The sequence below is a fragment of the Zonotrichia albicollis genome, chromosome 1 (assembly GCF_047830755.1).
Source record: "Zonotrichia albicollis isolate bZonAlb1 chromosome 1, bZonAlb1.hap1, whole genome shotgun sequence".
Taxonomy (NCBI): Eukaryota; Metazoa; Chordata; class Aves; order Passeriformes; family Passerellidae; genus Zonotrichia; species Zonotrichia albicollis.
This window is the reverse complement of record NC_133819.1, coordinates 43,829,020-43,850,526: the sequence shown is the minus strand read 5'-3', so window position 1 is coordinate 43,850,526 and position 21,507 is coordinate 43,829,020. Positions and strand designations below refer to the sequence as shown.

The 21,507-nt window shown below is 40.2% G+C and overlaps 1 protein-coding gene across 2 annotated transcripts in view; it reads right to left on the bottom strand.

Moving 5' to 3' along the window:
- DNAJC13 (DnaJ heat shock protein family (Hsp40) member C13) overlaps positions 1-20,318 on the bottom strand; it is a 56,297-nt gene extending 35,979 nt beyond the window's left edge. Inside the window, exons 1-16 of one of the 2 annotated variants that reach the window (XR_001333385.3) lie at positions 20,088-20,318; positions 12,301-12,381; positions 8,469-8,544; positions 7,831-7,980; positions 7,446-7,487; positions 6,164-6,364; positions 4,900-5,106; positions 4,719-4,814; positions 4,488-4,579; positions 3,514-3,680; positions 3,339-3,418; positions 3,090-3,259; positions 2,143-2,242; positions 1,791-1,898; positions 1,125-1,280; positions 338-394 (exon numbers count right to left, since the gene is read on the bottom strand). Coding sequence is in view for 1 of the 2 variants with exons in the window: in XM_014273954.3 (XP_014129429.2) it covers positions 338-394; positions 1,125-1,280; positions 1,791-1,898; positions 2,143-2,242; positions 3,090-3,259; positions 3,339-3,418; positions 3,514-3,680; positions 4,488-4,579; positions 4,719-4,814; positions 4,900-5,106; positions 6,164-6,364; positions 7,446-7,487; positions 7,831-7,980; positions 8,469-8,544; positions 12,301-12,368 (1,770 nt within the window). In the remaining variant the exon portion in view is untranslated. The remainder of the gene's footprint in view (positions 1-337; positions 395-1,124; positions 1,281-1,790; positions 1,899-2,142; positions 2,243-3,089; positions 3,260-3,338; positions 3,419-3,513; positions 3,681-4,487; positions 4,580-4,718; positions 4,815-4,899; positions 5,107-6,163; positions 6,365-7,445; positions 7,488-7,830; positions 7,981-8,468; positions 8,545-12,300; positions 12,382-20,087) is intronic. The other variant, XM_014273954.3, reaches the window with a different exon arrangement.
- Between the last annotated feature and the right edge of the window lie 1,189 nt (positions 20,319-21,507).

Here is a 21,507-nt window from a genome sequence, read left to right as displayed (position 1 = left end):
CCCTCCAACATGCACAAGTCTGGTGGCTCTGAGCTATGTGGCTGAGCTAAGTACAACATTTACAGCCAAATCTTGACTGCAGTATGAAGACATGCAAGGCACTACCTAATGCCCCAACTCACATGCTTTCCAAACCCCCAAGTGTAAGACAAAGCAAGTTGCTACATTAAACCACTCACAATTAAGCAGGTGCTCTGATCCTCGCTTCCAACCTCCCCTCCCTACTCCTCATTTTGAGAAACTAATATAACAAACTTCTCTTGGTAAGCAATTGCACTTCCAAAATAGACAATACATATTTTGCATGCTATCCCAGCTAACATTGATAAAATCTCACCTCTATTATTGCCTTCATCACCAAACCTGCTCCTTTCACAATTGCCATGGAAGGGTGCTAGAACAAAATGTTAACAAAAAAATTATCCAAGTGTAAAAACTGAAGATTAGATCATCTGTGATTCAGTTTCCTTATCTATACATGGCTGTTCTACCTCCAATTCAGTTTGGTGAGAGCTAGCCTTAAGAAGAGTTCCTACCCTATATCTTTGAACAAGCATCTCTCATGCAACTCCCAGACAGAATTCCTGGCACTGAGCAGCAGTATATATCAGAAAAGCTGAAATAATGCTGAGGAAAGCGGCTGACACAAGTTGACACTAATCAAAACAGAAGAAAATACGATTTTTACAGTAAGAAGGCATTAATATTATAGCTAAAAATCCTTACAGGTTTATTACTGAAGAGGATGTTACTCTTGTTTTCTGACTCTTAACTCTCATTTACTGAGAAAGAAACAAAAAGGCAGAAAACTTGCCAATCAGGGGAAGATCTGTGCATCTGTTGAATCTATCCTGAAGTCCAAGTGGTATTTTACTGTGTTTCTGGAAACAGGTCCTAGGCAGTCTATTCTACAATGATTTGGCATATCATTCACCATAGAATAATGACCTCAATCTGATACCCGAAGGCAAAATAATAGGCCACTAAAATGTTCACCAAGGTAGAAAAGATTTAGGCACATGAACCAGCTAACCAGCTGAAGCCAAATCCATCTTTCAGTAAAACAAGAAAAATTTCATGTTCACTGATTATATGAAGCCTCTAATATTAGTGAAAAGTCTTACCTGAAAGAGCTTAAATAGTGTTCTTCCATTAGATGCCACCATTTCCAGCAACATGTCAAACTGCTGCCCCTCAGTAGTCTCACTATATGGAGCACATAGGGCAAATGTCAGGAAGTCCAGAAGTGAACTAATTACTAGGGCACCTGTCCCATGATCCTGAAATTAGGAAGACAGGTATGTAACTCAGATACAGTGGTCCAAGAGTATTCATGATGCTGAAGGTGCTCTTCCCTGTCATAGCATTAAAATAGTCTGTAAACAAAAACTATGGGTTTAGAATATTCCATTACTCTGAGTATGGCACTACCCTGGTAAAATAAATAATTGGTTTCTAAAGCATGTTAGAGACTCAAAATACTTTTATCTATTTTAATCCCACAAATTCGAATTTACACTATTCTTTTACTTACAAGAAACATCCAGTTTTCACGTTAAACATGCAAACATTTGTTGCAGGACATTCAAAATCTGTGGTATTGACAGCTATGTTCTAACCTGCCAAGATCCAATCTTAATTAGAACAAACTTCAGTGCCAGACAGAGCTGTATTTTCAAATGTAGGTGCAAATACATTCAAAGATACATCTCAGCATGATAAAAGCATTTTCATTAAAATTAGGAAAGGCACTTAAAGAAGCTTAAATCTGTTTCCAAAATTTGACTTACCACATGGGAATTGAATTTCTCTAGTAGATTTTCTAGAAACTTCTTTGAAGAAAGAAGGGAAGCTTTGTTCAACTGCTCCTGCCTCAAGTCATAGTCATCATGCATGGGCTATAAAAAAACACGTATTCACTACAAAGGAACATTTCAACCCTCAATTCTTAACAGCTGTAATCCAAAAGCCACTCTCTATATACAGAAAAAGTTCAGTTCAATTTCAGCAAGAAATCACTGTATAACAAGTTATTCCATGTCTGAACACACTTCAAGTTGAATGGCAGTCCCTATTTCTACATCTTTCAAAGCCTGAAGTTCACATATTTCAAATTGAAAGAAACTGAAATTTAATACTTACACACATAAGAGCACACAGCATGTCAATAGAGGCATGGGTTACTCCATCATTGTTCCTTTTGAGGGCTTTCACAACCTTCACTCCTAATCGTTCTCGAAATCTTTTGAAAGGGAAGCAAAACCACTAAGATCAGAGAAGAAACTAAAATCTTAAAATTAAGATGAAATCTAATCAGTGGCCGAGAAGGGTCCGCTCCTATTGCATTTAGCAAGCCAGTACCTTGATATTTTCATAAATTTGAGATTCCTGGTAGGAAAATACTGACTTTACTGTTAACATGCCAAGCACATTCATCAAAATAAAGATGTATGCACATTCATCAAAATAAAGATGTATCTGTGTAGTTACAGGATACTATTTATAGAGAAACTGAAATTTATGAAGGTCTCAGACAAAGTGCTTTTGTTACTCTTCCTGCAATTCTCTATATTATAGTTCCTCTATATTTCCTAGTCAGAAATATTTCAAAGAATCTTTCATTTTCAGAACAATAGACAGTTTTTCTGCTTCCTTATGTTATTTAAGACAAACTCCAAGCACTCTGTACAGACTACAGAAGTACAACCTCCTAACACCATTTTATCTTGTGTTAAACTGAAGATAGCAATGACATCAGCATACTTTGAGACTGAAGAACTGCTTACTTCAAGGACAGATGAAGGTACATGTTAAAAATTTTTCCACTGGGAAAATCATTAAACCGTATTTGCCTCAAGACAGAGTATTTAGCACAGGAAGAATCAGCTTTCCTTGCAAATGATTACCTGGGATTCTCAATTTGCACAAAAGCCTGGTGGCAGCCTCATACATGAAAAACATCATGTACAGAGTCTTAAAGTTCTTTCCAGAAGGGATTCCATTTCTCACTTTTAGACATAAGTTACTAACAAAAGTTCAAGATCTATTTTCATCTTCTACTTCCAAGCTTGAAGAGACTTTGCACTTACTTTGGAAGCTGAGTAAAGGCAAGGAAGCCTGCTTTTGAAGCCACTAGTCGTCTTACTGCTTGGAATTGGCTTTCAAGCTCTGCATTAGATGCTGCAACATCTCCCTCTTGGGAGAGCAATGCTGTTATGGCATTATTAATGAGCTTTTCCTTGTTTTCTGAGAAGAGACCCTGGTTAAAAAATAACAATCATTAATATCTTTCTGCATTAGCAACATCTTAAAAGGATGGGTAAAGGCTCTATTCTTACATCTTGCGTAACTGCATGTAGGACTCCACTATAGGAAATGTTAGCATTGAACCTGAACACAGCATCTGCAAAGTTACCATCTGGAAAAAGACATATCAAAAGTTAAGTGTACAGTACCTGACTCAATGGATGCTTTAAAGAGCACTATAGACCCACATAAGAAGCATTAGCTTACTTGGAGGAGCAGCCAAAAACTTCAGATGAAGGCTCTCTACTTCCTCATCCACAGGCATACTGAGTAATCCCCAACGCTGGCCTTTGTGTGTGGAGGTCATTTTCACACAGACATCTCTATTACCAGAGGCTCTCACTCCATCCAACAAGCTAGCCAGAAGAGAATCTCTGGGTTGGGACAATGACACACAAATACAATTGATATCAGAGAAGTGGTGCCAAAGAAACAAATTATAAGAGAAATGGGGGTAAAAAAAAAAAAAAATCACATCATGAAAGGCAGCAATACCTGGAATCTCTTACTAATGCTACTGCAAACAGCTACACCTCTGGAAGAAACCACTAACTTTCAGTGTTCCTTTATGCACTATAGGGAGAGAACTGACTTACACCCAGTATAGCCAGCTGCAGCCTTTCACTAATGGGATCAGTTCTAGATTATCTGTTAATGAGTGACACATGTTGTTAGCCAATTCATCCCTGTGCTTTCTGCAAAACCTCACTTAGCAGGATTAGACTGTATTACAACTGCAAGTGCACTCAGGGACTGTTCTGTTGGTTGTTTTAAATAGAATCAACTAAGACTGTCTCAAGCAAAGAGCTCAAAGGGTTCACAGCCTTCACATTTCCATATCACTTAGACTGTGCTTTCTTCCCTTATTTCAGACATACTACTTAACCAAGTACAGCATACACAGAACTATATTGCTTAGGAGAAACACTGTATCTAACTGTCCAACACCCTTTCATGTTCATCAGAAAACTTCTGGAGAGATTTGTTTAAAGTTGGGATGAAGGTAAACGGGAGAGATTTAGTTCCTGTAACAAACCTTGATTTATAAGTGGCAAACTGCTAGAACAGCAAGGCTTTGAGTTAACCTCTCCCAAGGGTCAGAATTTATAGAAGCTGAGGAACTAGAAGTGCTACAGTAGTAACTTCCATTTGGATCTGTAATGCACAGAAGCTCCAGTTACCTTTCTGTTGAAGAGTATTTTCGAATTTGTCCTTTGATGAATTCAATGGTGAAAAGCTGGGGGTTTTCACAGTCACACACTATTGCAAATACCTGAAAATAAGGGACAAAGATCACATTCATGAAGTAACGTTATTTAGCTAATCTACAAATTAAGGCTTACATATACTATCAACTCTTCTCTTTTAGAGCCTTTATTTGAAGAAGTGGTAGTGAGAAATAATGCCCTTACCTCGCCTAAAGGTTTCAAAGTTGCAATGTTGTAGGTAGCTGGATCCCTCTCAACTAAGCAAGCTTCTGTAAGAGCTAGTATTCTTTTCACAGGCTCCTTGTAAAACAAGAGAGAGGCATGCTAGGAAAGAGAATACTTAGTACTTAATAGGAACCAAGTATGTTCAGTCTGACAGCCTTACCAAGTGCCTAGGTGTTATTTTTTGAACAACAAACTCTGCTAAAGATGTTATAGATTCATCATTGCTGTACTTCCCAAAGCGAAGGTTCAAGTATTGCTCAAATTCTAGGGATTCTTTCCTTATCCGCAGAGAGATGCCTATGAAGTTGCCAGCATGGTCTATTGCACTCTTGATAATTTCATCCCTCTGCTCAGAGGCAAACAGGTGCTGCAAATTTTGTCAGGAAAAACAATTAACAGGTGAAAATTATTGCACAGCTGAAGAAAATGACAGTTCTAGAAATAGAAATCCTCTACTATATACCTAATGGTAGGGAATGTTCACAGTAGCTGGACTGGCCTTTGCTAAGTGCATGGTATAGACAGGCATTTATTACACAGGAGATCCACTATTAACTTTACATTTGCCTTTGAAAAGAAAATCTATAGCACCTATTCCTAAAGGATACCCTGCTACACATTAGTGTGCCATTAAAATTATGGTCTGCATGACCTGCCTGTCCACCCCTGGCAACAGACCCTGACAGCCTGGCAGGAGTGAGGACGCAGAGAAAGCAACTGGAGCTACCGCTGGTGATCTTCAAGGTAAGGGCAGCTCTAGAGGATCAATTATACATTGCTAATTTTATGCCAAAGAAAAGCATGCTGCAATACAAAAGACATAAAAACCCTCCTCTAGTTCTATTTTAGAGACTGAGGTAGCCATACCTAGGAATTAATTTATGGTTAATAATGTAAACATCCCTTTCAGCTGTTTGAAGTACAGTACACAGAAACCCTGTCATGATTTTAGAACCAAAATTACACTGAAACATTTCCCAAGCAAAAAGCTGCTAAGTAATCAGATCACAGGTCTAAAGAGGCAATGGCATCACTGATCAATCTATTTCTGAATTGAATCCCTACATCACTTAGGTAAATTAGTAACACACTATTGTAAATTTGAGAAATGACAGGAAATTCCACATCCACATTACATTCATATTGACTACCTAAAAAAGTAGATATCCCACCCTTTCTAGTTCTTAAACATGCAATACACACACATACAAAACTCCCCACACCAAAAACCATATCAACACCCTCTCAAATGTTTTAACTAATTTACTTTCCTTTTAGGATCTGTCCCTAAGCCATGAGGCCCCACAACTGGCTCCCAAAGATGCACATACTTGTATGCTCCAACTGTGTTGAAATTTCATTATTAAATATGCAGCTATACATATCCTAAGAACCATACCAAGATAATTTGATTTCATACTCACCAATCTACTAAACCCTCCATAGAGGATACAGAAGCCTCCCTGATAGCCAGTAATATCAACAAAGCCTTCAATATTTCTGTAGTCATAGGAGCACAGGACCTTATTTGTTGCAGGATCAATTTGGTCAATACCTCCAGGAGTCACTTCCAGAATCACAGGTTTCCTCGTATCACTCCAGTGATGCTTATAGCAATTATACCTCTGCAGGGAGAGCTACTTTTAGACATCTATGCACACTATTTTACTACACAGCAGTAGTTCTCTACTTAGCTAGTAAGTTAAAAATATCACATAATTTCCCTTAATGCTGTTGTCTATATTAAGAACACTATGAAGAAAGTAGCTGTAGTTGACAATTGACAAGGAGGTCACAGCTTAAACAATGCATGTTGAAGCAAGAACATAATCCCAAAAGAGCCACTCTCAAAGGAAGTAAGTTCTCTTGTTGCAGAAGGTGGTCTTCTCACAGACTTCTGAACACTGTGGTTAGATGAGGAAATAACATTTACACCAAATGCTGTTATTCAGCTAATTAAATCAAGTTAAGCTAAGTTTGGCACTGTAGTGAAATTTTTTCATCTCCTGCAGTCACATTCCATTACAAATACAAACTTACTTTAGCCAGCAAAAGTTAGAGGTCTGTTCTAAACTACAATAAGAGAAAGGGGATCCCCATATTCCAGCAGTGTTACTATGCTCATGACTGAAGATTTATTCTATGAAACACTTTAAATTACTTAAAGTAACTTTAAGCACTTGAAGTATTGCTGTCGTCTATGTCCAAAAGACAAATATGAAGTCCAGCTCTGTAGACTGCATTGCTTATTGCTGTATTACCACAATTCAGTGAATGACAATCTTGTCTGTAATCTGACCTATAGAAATCCTTTTAGAAAACATCAAATTTTCAGGATGTTATGCAGAAAATATTTAATTACTAAGTAAAGCAAACATTGACTAACATGAATCAATGTTTTTCTCCTCTCCAGATAAGAACTCCACATAGCTCAGCCCTGTATTTCAACAGTAACATTCATAGTCCATGTACAAGAGTAAGGCTCAGGCCAATAAAAATGAGCTCAAATATTCCACTGGTAAAGAGGTTCCCACTGCTTTTGAACAAACTCCATTTTCTCTTCTCAAAGACTTCAGATCCAAATTCACAAAAGCTATTTTAGGTAGCACATATAGCACAAGCATAAAATACATGAACAAAGCAGAAACCTGAGTCTTTAGATCATTTCCTTAAGTGGCACATGATGCAGGTAAGCCAGACACTCACCCGTCCTGTGATTTTTCCTTCTGAGAAGTCTGTCCTGAATCTCTGTTTTTAAAAAAGTTAACAGTGAATGAATGCAAATATGACAACCTATCAATCCAGAAAGTCTACATTTAAGCTGACTCTGTTTTATGAGACTTGTATTAAGCCTCCTCAGAAAGCTCACTACTCCATTGCAATTAATATATTCAATATTTGTACCTTTACTCGCTCTTTAGAAATCATGCAGTACTTGCTCCAAGTGACACTGGATCAAGATCATTAACATAACAGCTCAAAAAACTTGCCTTCCTACTTTTTATGCAGGGAAAGAAAGCATAATACACTACCACAAATGGCAACTGAGTACTTACTGCTTGCTTGAAGGAAATAAAAATAAAAATCTTACCAGTGCCTCTGTAAGGAGTTCTGTTCTGTGCTCTGTGGAAAACTTAAGTGTCTCAGATTTTTTTCCACTCCCTTTGCGAAAAGTGAGATTAAATTCTGTTCCTTGTCCTTTTCCAACAGGAGAAATACCACAGATATCTCCATAAGGCCACTAGACAATTGAAAATAATTAGGTAATACTGTTAGTAATTTTAAAGCTACATCTCCCCCTTTCAAAACCCCTTAGAACCTGTAATAACCCTGTAACAATGTGACAGCTAGCACGCTAGGTGACAGCATAAGCTTGAGCTTCCTCTTTGATACTGTGCAAAGTAACTAAGTGTCCTGACTCCCTTCAGGGACGCAGCTCAGCAGTGATCAAACTTACCCTGGTTCCTTCAGAACAGCACAGCCAAAGGCAAACTGCTACTTGCTGGCCAATGAAGAGAAATTGCCTAAAAGTACAAAACCCTACTGGGTATTTGTAGAGTTAGCAAAGGCCACACAGACCTTCTGTTATGTGTACTTTTGTACACAGCTGCCACACCTTCTGGCTCTCCTGAGATCTTGTCAGACTAGATGGTTTCTTAAGCCTGAATGCCACTATTCACTCTGGATAATGGACATAAGTCAAAATTCAGCTTCAAAAATGACAGTTACCTGATTTGTAACTTCCAGTGTGTTGGGGTTGTATGTGGTGACGGCATGGGTTCCAACTGAAAAGACTCGTTTATACCTAGAATACAAAATAATGTTAAGTTTCTCCAGAAGTCACAGGAAAACCCATGCTGAACTGCAAAAATGATGTTAAGATCACAGGTTTTTGTTAGGAAACAGATATGGAATTTTCTTTGTTGTAACTTGCAGTTTACCCTTATAACATGCTAAGCTCTTCAGTTCTATATATCCATAAAGGGGATGTACAAGTTAAATGCTACTAAACAGATTTATTTATGCATACCTTTTCCTAAGTTACTGGCTAAGGCAGGATCAAAGACTCATGGACTTGCACTGAAAGGTACTACCAGACCAGAATAAATTTTAAGAAGGCTAAACAGGTAGGAAAAAAACCCCAGCCATTCCTGCAATAGTCTAAAGCATCCATCTGAAGCTGTCTCAGCCAACAGCTTTAACACAAAATCCAACTTACACAGCTGTTCACATTACTGTACCAAGTCAAAGTACTACTATGGCCAAGCCTAATTTTCTCCATCTTGAGGGAAACCAAAGCTACCAAACTCTAGACACACTTATATCACTAAAGCTGCAGTCATTGTACATTGATATCACAGATATGTTAACTGTCACAGGGCTTAAAGAAGAGCAAGGTAGTTGTTTGTGTTTCAAGTGTATCAGACACAAGCAGCAGTGAGCTAAAGCTACAGAATTTTGATGCATCAAGTGCAAAAATCAAAGCCTTACCATGGCTTCATTTCCTAGATAATCTCCAAAATGTACCCTGAACAAAGACTCTTTACATATTTCTGAATCTGCAAGTTTTGAAACATAACTAAGCAGAGTTTGAAAGAGTAGATATTAATAATAGCTTATTACTTGCACAAGCCATGTTCTAGGGTGCTTCCATCTGGAAGCCATCCGGCCCAAAAAGTAAAGCCAAAGCTGAAGCAGAGCCAGTACTAGTAAGTATTCTCTCACTAAAGCAATAGCATCTGAACATGGATGCCTTTCTTGAACTTGAACCAAATAAAAATACTTTGGCTAGTTGTCCACATTAAAACTGATTCAGTGTAGAAATTTAAGTTTCAGTTCTGGGTAAACTGTGGGTTTGCTTGGAAAAGATATTAGCAACCAGATGTTTAATTAATCTGAATTTGTGCCATGTTAGACTGCATCAAGAACCAGCAGATCATTTCTTCCATCCTTCTCTGCATTCTTGTGCTGCAGTCCTTTCTCCTCTCTCACTTGACAGGTCTGCAGCACAAGCCATCATTTCTGCATAAAGCCAAACTTTGCATGGGCATCAAATATATTCAGAGCAGCTCTCACATATCCCTTACAACAGGAAGGTCAAGAGCATCTATCAGTGCAGTCAGGCAATCTCACAAACTTAATACCCTTCCAATTTCCATTATTATTAAAACAGTGCAAGTTGAAGCTTTACTTGCCCAGAGTTTACTTTAGGAATTAAAACAAGGGCTTATTTTCTTCAAAGCTTAGGAACATCTGTATTGAACTGATTGGCCCCCTTAAGGATGCTTAACATACTTGCAAAACCTATCTGTGTTTTTCTACATAGTTGAAATTTCCTTATTTAAGATGCAAGTCAAGGAAGTAATGAAGCAGAATGTTTGAAGCTACTCTAGCTGCCAATAATTCCACTATATTCAGCCTCTCAAGGAACGCTCCAGTCCTTAGTGCATAAGAAGAAACACACTGTTCCCTCTCCTCTTGTTGCACAATTTAGATAGGTTTTTCTGTCTTTTATATGACTTATGAAGAAAACTCATTTAAGTTCTTTAGAACAGCATATCACAAGTAATAAAGCTCTTTATTACTTGCTCAAGGTTTTGTTTACTTACTGAGCCTACTATGAGCTGCACAGTGCTCTGTGGCAGAGTAAGGATTTGCAACCATTACACATAACTGAAGATCAGCTTCCAAACATCATAGCCCCTTCCTTTTCTCCCCTTATGCTCAATCCTACATTTCAAGATCCAAGAAGAATTTATTCCAGCATTCTTAATATGTGCTGGGATAAGGAACACAAGATAGAACAGCAGTTTTGCTGAGTTGCCATTTCCCTTGTTTCCTCTCCCTAGGTAAATCCAGAAGAACCAAGTCTTGTTTCATGAACAGAGGAGATACAGAAGTCAGCTCTTACATGTGGCCTACTCTTGTTCATAACTTCACCTATAAATATTTAAGAAAGGCATTCATACCTCCAGGACTTGAAGAGTTTACTATTAATTATCTCTCAAACTACTCTGCAGTACTGTCTAATCCCAGGCTGTTTGGAGAAGAGTTGAAGCAAATCTCCTCTTCCCCAAGAAAAGGCTATGGCCTGTTCACTAGTTATTTCAAAGCACTGGAGAGATCTTTTTAATCACAATGAACCTGGCAGATCAATTTCATACCACTACACCAAAAAAAAAAAAAAACCAAACCTTCATTAATTTTACAGATCTACAGAACACTGGAGCATCACCATGTGCACTACTGGAAAATACTTTATGGACACACACAGCCCATATTCAAAATGACTAATTCTATGAGTAGTCAAAATGATTCAGGCTCATTTAGCACCACACATTCAGTTACTGCTTTTTTTAAATGTTATACATACATAGATTATACTGAGAATGTATAACTACAAACTGAGTGGACTAGAGAATTCAAATAGAAAATTACTAAAACCCAAATAAACTTCTGTTGCAACAAACAAGGTGCAACTACTTACTAAATACTTCTTTCCCCCTCACTACAAAAGAATTAACACACCACTGAATTTTTAAACTAAATCTGTTCTAGACTTTAGACTTAGCCTGAAGTTCTTTAAGAATTCTATAAATGTACCAGAACATTACCATCAAGGTTCAAGATCATAACTTCAAGAGCTTGCCTCAGGCTCTTTAATGAGAGGAATTCTCCTTTCCTTCTCAGTACTCCCAGTCTTTGATAGAATGAATGGGTCAGACAAAAAAAAAATCAACCAGTTTCAATTTACTGGTCAAACAACAGATTTGGACAATACCTCTTCATAAAACCATTAGAATCAAGCAGCTCTCCTGTTCCCAAGGTGCAGATAACCCACTCTCTTTGTTATGTTGATGTTTGGATAGTAAGGAAAAACTCATTCTACAGAGACACTACGCATGTGAAAAGGGACAGTGGGTGAACATACCAAATCAAGTTCTGTAACAGCTGACTTCAGACACAGAATAACAGATACCAGTTATGATAACTTAGTGCATCATTTTATTAGACATTCCCAAGCTTTTGCAGACAGAATCATCACCAAAAATTCATTTTTAGATCCAAGACCCCCATTAAAATCAGGTTAATTTCTATTAGCAGAATTCTTCAAATTATCTCAGTTAGCAGTTTAACAGATAATCTGTTACACAACTTAAATGTATATGTGGACTAGTAATCCTCATGAATTAAAGTACATAAAACACTACTCCTCCATAAAACTGTTCTGAGAAGAAACATTTCCATCTTAAATTTAGTGGTTTATATAGTTAGTTCAGAGGCTCAGAACCTGACGAGGTCGGACGGTCCATTTCAGACCCACACTGCAGTGTGGGAACAAAAGCAGAGGAAAGCTAAACCACAGTGTTACAAATCCAAACTGATTCTAGTGAAGATACATTTAGTTCAGACACTGAGCAGCAGGAGCCTTTAGTTCAATTTTCATTCATCAGTTGGATGAAGTTAAAAATACGCACTTAAATCCAGTAACAGAGAGGAAAAATGTCACACAAAACTTTAAAAACAAAAAGCCAAAATTAGCAAACTTCAAATCACTTACTTTCCCCTCCATGAATGTTTTGTTGTGTAGAAACAAGCAAGATCTCTGTTTTCTCTAATTATATTCATTCTGTGCCAAGACCTGAAAACAAAGGAGACATCCTGTTAGCACTCAGGATTCTTATTTAAAACCAAAGTTCACCAATCATTGATATGCCTTTACAAAAAGACTTGGTTTTTAAACTTGTTTATCAAACAATATGTGGACCAAATTGTACAAGAATTATTAGTTTTTCCACTGCATTTGTTACACTAGCTATTCCTTACCAGTACCAGGTTCCAGTAAGTTGTGCCACATTCACCATATTACAATCGCTCTACTTTCACTGCACTTTTGCACATTCAAATTCAAGTATATTTTATGTCATCTCTAAACTGCTTTACTCTCAAAAATTGTATTACATAAAATTATTTGAGTAACCTCTACCTGTAACTCTAGCTAAATCAAAGTTCTACTGCAATTCTGAAATAAACAGTAAGGAGATATCCGGATACATAGAACTGTTTGTTTCCCAGTCTGAATCAGAACTTGAGGTTGAGAAACTTACTAGCCAAGCATTATGACTGAAGAGCTGACTAAGTACCATTCCTATGCTGTAAAAGTTTAAGCAATCTCACCACTAACATCATGATATGCTTATTTCACACAGAGGGAATATCTATTCCCTAAACACACACACAGAGGAATTGAGTTAAACTTCCCCATAATTGCTTAAGTAGATCATTGCTTTAGGAGTTGCTAAATTCTAAGGAATGCTTCTAAACACTATTATTTTCAATGCCTGAAACAAATGCATGTTGAGTAGTTAGGAAATTAATCTTCCATTTATTTCACTATGCTGTTGTTGCATATTCAAGGAACTTCAGCAGACATTCCCTGATTAAGTACAAAAGTGAAGTTGTCGCTCTCCATTTACTGCTACAGCATTAGCTATATTTTCAAATGTGTTAAATCAGGCTTCCCTGTAACTGATTGAAGACTGGTACTACCCCTCAGGTTCACACCAATAACACAGTGGCATCCCCAAAATACCACACACTAATGCTGGTCTGCAAGAACACAGCTTGCCTGAAGCAACTCTCAAGCAACCCAATCCCAGTCAGTATACCCCACTCAAGGTTAAGTAACATCCCATTATCTTTTACATTCATCTAACTCTGCTTGACTGGGCAAAGGAAGATTTCTTATTTTGAGATGGACAACCTGCAACATTAGCTCATTGCTAATTTCTACCCTCTATGACTTCAGGTTATTTTCTTTCTGAGCAAAGGCTATAGCAGTTATGGAGTCATGAGCATGAAGAATGGATAACCTGCTCAAAATGAACTCTAGAATTCCTTCCCTCAGGTGAAGAGCCAGCACAATCATCACTACCTACTGAAGGAAACTTGAAGTACTGCCTCTGGGAAGAGAGAAGAGCAGTATTTACATCTTTCAATGACTCAGTGTTTGAGTCAAATTTTTAGAGTTAATATTCCAATGACTCGTGGCAAGTTCAATTCTCTAAAGCCAGTTTTTGGAAACAAAGGACAGGATATTCAACAGCATTGGACAGGGAGTTGTCCAGAGGGTTGCACTCAAGCAGTTGCAGTCAATGGCTCAATGTAAAAGTGAAGATAGTGACAAGTGGCATTCCTCAGGGGTCAAGACTGAGACTGGCACTGCATTAACACCTTTGCCAGGGATATGGACAGTGGACTCTGCAAGTTTGCTGATGACACCAAGCAGCGTGGTGCAATCGACAGGCATGAGGGAAGGGATGACATGAAAGGGACTCTGACAGGTGGGAGAGATGGATCTGTGCCAACCTCACAAAGTTCAACAGGGCCACACTCAAGACCCTGCAGCTGGGCTGGGCCATCCCAAGCACAAATACAAGCTCGGTGGAGAATGGCTTGAAAGCAGTTCTTGAAAGTTACTTGGAAGTGTTGGTTGATGAGAAATTTGACAGCCCAGCAATGTGTGCTCACAGCCCAGAACCACATTCTGAGATGCATCCAATGAAAACTGCAGGCTAAGGGAGACAATTCTGCTCTGCTCCACTCTTGTGAGACCCCACCGGCAGTACTGTGTCCAGCTCTGGGGCTCCCAACATAAGAAGGACGTGGTGCGCACCTTCTGCAGTGAATCTAGAGGAGAGCCACAAAGATGGCCAGGGAGGGAGCTGGAGCACCTCTTCTACGGAGACAGGCTAAGACCTGGGGTTGTGCAGCCTGGAGGAAAAGCAGCTCCAAGGAGAACTTAGAGCAGCCTTTCAATACCTAATGGGACGTACAAGAAAGCCAGGGAGGGGCTTTGGGCACGTAGTGACAGGACAGAGCGACAGCTTTAAACCTTTAAACTGAAAGATAGGAGGCTTAGGTTAGATGTTAGAATTAAATTCTTTATTGTGAGGACCAGAATAGGCCCAGAGAAGCTCTGGATACTCCATTACACCAGCCCTGGAAGTGCTCCAGGCCAGGCTGGATGGGGCTTTGAGCTATTTGGTCAAGTGAAAAGCATTCCTTGCCCATGGCAGCGATGTTGTAACTCAGAATCATCTTTAAGGTCCTTTCCAACCCAAAGCATTCTATGATTACTCCTGAAGTTCCCATTTTGCTAGGGTTAAGAACTGTTATTATTATTACCATGGATAAGAATCAAAACAGTACACTCTATCCAAACTACACAGACCTTACTGTACAGTAGCACACTTTAGATCTGGTAATTTTGTTTCAAAGTTATCTTTCAGAACAACACCCCACATCCTCAATCTTCACGCCCCTCTTTCAAAGCCATTTTCTTGACATTGACTAAAGTATTAGCAAAAATAAAATAAGAGGCTTATAACAAGACTAGCTTTACTAAGTACAGGATTAAAAGATCTATTTATCTGTAATTCCAGTTTCACCAATACCAGACTCCTTTGACCAGCTCTATTAGGTCTCCCAGACCTGAACTCCACTTGCTCTAGAGTATTTAAAGCAAGATGTTCTCAAGGTTGCAAATATCTACTCCTAATAATACAGAACTAAGAAGCATTCATTTATGAGCTACCAGCAGCTTCCAGAAATTTTAACACCAGCATCTAACTAGAATCAGGATACTGATGCATGAAGTATTGTACCTGAAGTGCAATAACAAATTCACCAGGCTGCTTTTTTTTTAAGATGAAAATCACTAAAATCATTTAGCTTTCATGCTTTATTCACTGTGCTTCTGGACAGTGATTGCAACCATCCCTCCCACTGAGAAGACTACCACAGGGGCAATATATGCTCAAGTCCAGCAACAATTAATTCTTGTACACATTTTCCAGCAGTTTAACAGACAGAAATGGCTAACAATAGCCTAGTGTTCTGAGCTGCTGTGGTAAAGCCCAGCAATTATTTACTGGTTGTCTTTGATTTCACAGTAAGAACAAGATAAAAAAAAATAGTTCGTATCAAAGGCAACACTACTTTAGAAGAAACCAAGAAATTCCTCTTCCTTCACTCATTCCAGCAGAACCAGTGTGGCACCTCTCTTGTATTGTGCACAGTGTCACACACTGTAATTTTAGCACTAAGACAGAATAACCATTGACTTTGCAGAACACATCAGGCTGTACCATTGATCAAGTTTAGCCATATTGTCAGTGTAAGCTATAGTGGCCTGCTTAGTTATATATTAATTTCCTAAAATAAGACAACATTCTTGTTACCTTTACCTTTTCTTCCTGCATTCAACAGACCTTTAAAAAGTTGCCTGACTTAACACAAAAATGGAGCAAAATTTGTTATCTCACTCATAAGAGCCCCCAGGACAATAAGGCACTAACTTGAGCAATCATCTTAATGCTCTGGGGGCAGAGAAGTCACAACTTCAAAGGTTATTTTGAATACTTTGCAGCACAGCTATTGCATATCCCATACTGATGGCTTTTAAAGGTTTGATACTAGAGAAACACCCAGTTGTTCTATTTCCATTGGGGCAGAGGCAAAAACTGCTTTGAAAGCAGCAGTTTGTAAACATGATTTTCTTGGTTGAGAGCGGGAATGCTGAATACAGACTGTAGTCAAACAATCCAAGGATTCTGCAGGCAAAGTATTGTCTACAACTTGCAGCTTCTTTTGGGAGCCTAACGAAAGCACTCTCCAAAATATCCTCTGGATATTTTAATCAGCTTTTTCACAGGACTGAAGTTCAACAATACTTTCCTATTTGGTTCCTGTAGTACTGTAAATAGCAGAGAAACAGCTTTAGGGGAAGAGCTGAAACCACATTTTTGAGTGCCTCATGTACCAGAAATAGCAACCCTTTAAACGAAAGGGCCTGAACTGCTTTCAGGAGTCCCCTTGCCTCAGAGTTTAAGCTACACAGAAGCATATAATAGTTTGAGTTGAAAGGGACCTTTTACACAATCTATATTCAACTTGTATGCACTTTCCACTTTTCCAGGATTTCACATTCTTTAGACAAAACTACCATCTGGGAAAACAATCTATTTCAGGAAACTGAGACAAGTCAGTCTCAAACCAGCACTTGTGGAGTCAGAAGAAAAGCTGTGACCTTGCAGACATCAAAGCAATAGGCACAGCTGTAGTTACACATAAGTTTCCTTCAATTCATTAAATCAAGTCAGAAGTCTGGACACGGGTTCAAAGTTTAGTGCAGAATTCAGATTGAGTTTTTTTTCCTGATTATATTATCTCTCTATTATTACAAAGCCTCAATATCTTTTTTAAACTAAGGTTTAACAAAGTAGGATTCAGAGCCCCACACAGGATTATTATTCTTTTCTACTGCAGGGAGGAGTAAAAAAAATGCTGATAAGAAACTGAAGTTTCTTGGGCAAAAGAGGAAGAGAAACACAGATAACAAACTGTGATTTTGGTTTTAAAATTTATTCCAGCACACTAGTAAGAGTTCCTGGAAAGTCTTTACTACACAGAGACAGAGAATCATAGCAAGCTCAAGTGGGACTTTTCAGAGAGAGAGAGAAGACATACTATGAGCAGAAAAACAGGAGCCAACTGGAAAGCAATGAGAGCAAAGCACCCAAAAATCCCTAAGATTCTGTTATTTTGTGGTTCTACACACCTGCCTGCTAGCTTAAAGGTCTGGACCCTGATTTCTAGTCATCTACACCTCTGTAGCTTTACAGCCATTATTTAAATAAGTGAGTTTTCCTGCACTGAGATGTTTTAGCTGTCTACATTTCAGCCTCCTCTTTCATTGCTGTGGTCACTAAGTGGCAGAATTTTGCCTTCAGACAGATTCTTTCTAACAAGCATTAATTTTTCCTCTTCCTTGAACAGTATTCTTCTCCTAAAGTACTACAGCCTAATTAGCTGTGGAAACAGATTTCATCTGCAGTGTAAGAACTCCCAGTTCTTTTTCTAAGAGGGGAAAGAGAGAAGATCCACCAGATCCTTAGAAGAAGCTACATGCAACCTGCCTCAGTGATAGCAGCAAGCCCACCTTCAGTGCCCCAGGACAGAAAGAGGCTGAGAATTCCAGCTTTACTCCTACCATAAATGACAGTGACAATATCAGAGTCCATCCTCCAGGTGACACATTCCCTCACTGAGGATCAGTGTTAAGGATAAGAAAAAGTGTGGAAGATTCTGGTTTTCTTTTAAATTTATATTAGCATTCTGCTTTACCAGTGAACCAATCTGATTCACCAGCTAGACAGGTGAGTATCAGAACAAAAGCATATACTCACTAAGGGAAGGAAGAAAAAAAATAGTATTCCTTTCAGTCATAGTTTAGCAATCCTGTCATATTTCTTCAGAATAATGTTCTGTTTTATTAGTGAGGCAAGAGAGTTGTTAATTTTTTTGACACAAGAATAGTTTTTTGGAAGCAAATCAGGAAGCTAAGGAGTTGAAGGTTAACACTTCAAGACATGGTTGAATGCCAGCAGAAGAATTATTAAGTCAGTAAGTTTCACCTACTGAGCTTCAAACAAGTCAAAAGCAAAGTCACCTCCACAGTACAAAAAACAGATCTGGCTTTAAAGACTAAGCCTCAGCATATCACTTAAAATCTGGAAATACAAAGTGATTCAGTCCCTCAGGACAAGTATGTGTTTGGAAACTATGAAAAATGCCACATGACACCCAGAGAAGCAAGCAATACATACAAAATACATCTTTCAAAAAATGTGCTCCAGCAAGGCTAAAATACAAGGTTAAAGTTCCTGGAAAGTCTATACCACACAGGGACAGAAATGCAACTTTGTCTCCAAACACTCAGATATTTGCTGCAAGTGGACAAATTGTCAGTAATAACAGAAAGGCACCAGTAGCTTCTAGTTAAGTGTTCTGGCACTTGGCAGCCTACAATAGGCAAGAATTAGACCAAGCTGCACATTCATGAATTGAAGCAGGCTGGAGCCAAGCATAATTTTCACATCTGTAATACTGGCCCTGTTATTTTGATTTTATTCATCAGACTGTTCGGAAACCACCTTCCTAACTCAATCCTAAAATGAAACTCAAAGTCACTAGCAGTCCCTTCATCAGCCTCCTCCTTTTCAACAGATCTCACTACAGGCAAGTAGCCTATGCAGACAAATCTAATAATCAACAAAAAAAGTCTTCAACTTCAGAGAACTTAAATTCTAAAACCAGGAATATTTTCTGAAACACAGTATTATCTAACCAGTGCTAAGTAACACAAAACAAAAGAGTTATCTACTGAATTTCATCTACTCCAACCATTACACATCTTATTCGTGAAAGAGCACAGGAGAAAAAGAAAAAACAAATTTCAGATCACATTAACTTCAAAAGCAGCGACACTGCAGAGATTGAGGGCATTCACAGGAAGTCTCTGAATAAACTTCTAGGCCTGTGTTTTCCCCCAAGCAGAATGCTCAAACACTCCCTCAGCTTGACAGCACCAAGCTGAAAAGAGAAAAAAGACCCCTCCCTCCCAAACTGAAGTGCTAAGATAACATTTTTATGGCCCAGAACTCAGCCCTCAGTGGAAGCACAGTGATGAAGGCACAGGCTTCACTCCACAGGAAAATGTATCCCAAAGACTGCTGGCAGCTCATTGCAGACAGAAAACCAATATGACTGCTTGTTTTGACTTTCAGAAAACAAAAAGCAAGCTAAAAGCATGCATGGAAGGAAATCAAATGTTCGTGGAAAAATAAAAGCATTAAGGGTAGATTTTCTGAAAAGTGCATCTAGTTCTGCTCATGCTCTTCAGGCATACTGCTAGCACTCAAAAAAGAAATCAAATCTCATCTCTGTGAGAGCATATCTCTGCCACATCTCTCCCACCCTTCATAAATTATTTCCCAAAGCATCTCCTGACGGGTATATTTTGATCTGAAGGCAGGAGAAGGAAAATACCGTGTCTTTTCTTAATGGACACGTCAATGCTCTTCTAAGAAAAAAGACAAATTCTGCCCGGAGGCTACAGAAGCCGCATCAGGTGCGGGGCACGCCGAGCGAAGCGCCGGGCGGGCAGAGGCTGGAGAGCAACCCAGCCCTGTCCTCTGCCCGGATACAGGAAGCGAAGGCAGGGCTGGGGCGGCTGCTGACAGGTACCGCGCTGGGGCCGGGGGACGCCGGCTCACAGCCCCAGGCCCCCACGGCTGGGGCGGGAGCGGGGCTGTGCCGGCGGCAGCATCAGCCCTCGGTCGGCAGAGCCAGAGCTGCCCCAGCCCCAACCCCGCGCCCCGCACGGCGCCGCGGGCCGGGCGCGCCCCCTGCCCGCCCGCCCGGCCCCGAGCAGCGCCCGGGACCGTGGAAGGAGGCGGGGGCTGCTGCCGCCGCCCCCTCGCCTCCCCCGCCGCTGGGATTTACCTGGCCGGGGAGCCCGCGCTGCCCGGACCTGCCCCCACCAGCAACGCGCTTTCCCGGCGATAAGGGCGAAGGGGCACGGAGCGGAGCTCTCACCCCTCACCCTCCGGCCGGCCGGGCGGGCGGCAGCCGCTACACCGCTCCCGCTGCCTCAGAGCCTGGCGCTGGAGGCCGCCATCTTAGCTAGGGCAGCGAGACCGCCCCCTCGGCGCAGTCGCCGTGCGGCCCGGGGCCGTCATGGGACGCGGTCACCTGATGTGCTCCGCGCTGCCTCCCCCTTCCCGCCGCACTCCCTCCCTCCTTCCTTCCTTCCTACCCTCGCCCCTTGCCCTGCCCTGCCCTGCCTGATTCTGACGGGAACCGGCATGGCTCCGTGCGCAGGCGCCGCGCCGCCGGGGTGCAAAGTGCCCGTGACGCTCCCCTTGCGCGTCGCCTCAGGGGTGCCAGTGACCGGTGCGCTCCTGCCCGAGCGTCCCCGGGCCGTGGAAGGCGCGTGGAACAGTTAAAAAGCCGGAGCACGCTGTTTAATTGTGCACAGTGCTTACGTGACTGTAAAAGCCATGTTAAAATGCCACATTAAGGCTGCGGAGACTGAATCACTGATTTATGTGGTTGGCTAACCACCCTCCAGATTTCTTACGGGACTCGTAAGCTCCCCGTCAACTTCCCCATATTCTGCACCAGATCAAGGGTTCCCAAAAATGTAAACTACTGACGGCAGCATTGTAACACGAGCTCCTTAAAATCCCTACTGATTGGCATAAATATTTTGAATATTTTAAAATATTATTTGGATTAGAGTACTATGGCCTTTCCCTTAAAACAGTGTCATAAAAGTCTGCAGATGAAGAGAGAAAAGAGGAAAAAACTGCAAGTGGAACTAACTATTTTGGTGAAAAATACCGAAACAACAGGTGTTAAATTTTTTTTAATATCCTTTAATATCCTTTTCACCGTCATATCTACTCTTAAGAAACAGCATGTAGCTGAGACAGGACAGGTTCAGGATGGATATCAGGATAAATATTTTCACCCAGAGGGTGGCTGGGCACTGAACAGGCTCCCCAGGGAAGTGGGCACAGCACCGGCCTGGCAGAGCTCAAGAAGCTTTCGGACAATGTTCCTGAGCTGAGCACAGGGTGTGTGACCCTCAGCGTGTCCTGTGCTGGGCTAGGAGTTGGAGTTGATGATCCTTGTGGTTCCTTTCCAACTCAGAATATTCTGTGATAAACTGTCTTGTATTTTGCTTAAGATATTTAAATACTAGTCAGACATTCTTCTGTTAAATCTAGTCCTCCGAATCTGGGGCACTGTGATAAAATAGCACGGATGGGAAAATAACATTACTTCAGGGAAGCTGATAAATTGCTTTTGGTTACAGAACTTCAAGGGAGGAAAAAAAAAAGATTTAATGTTTTATTAA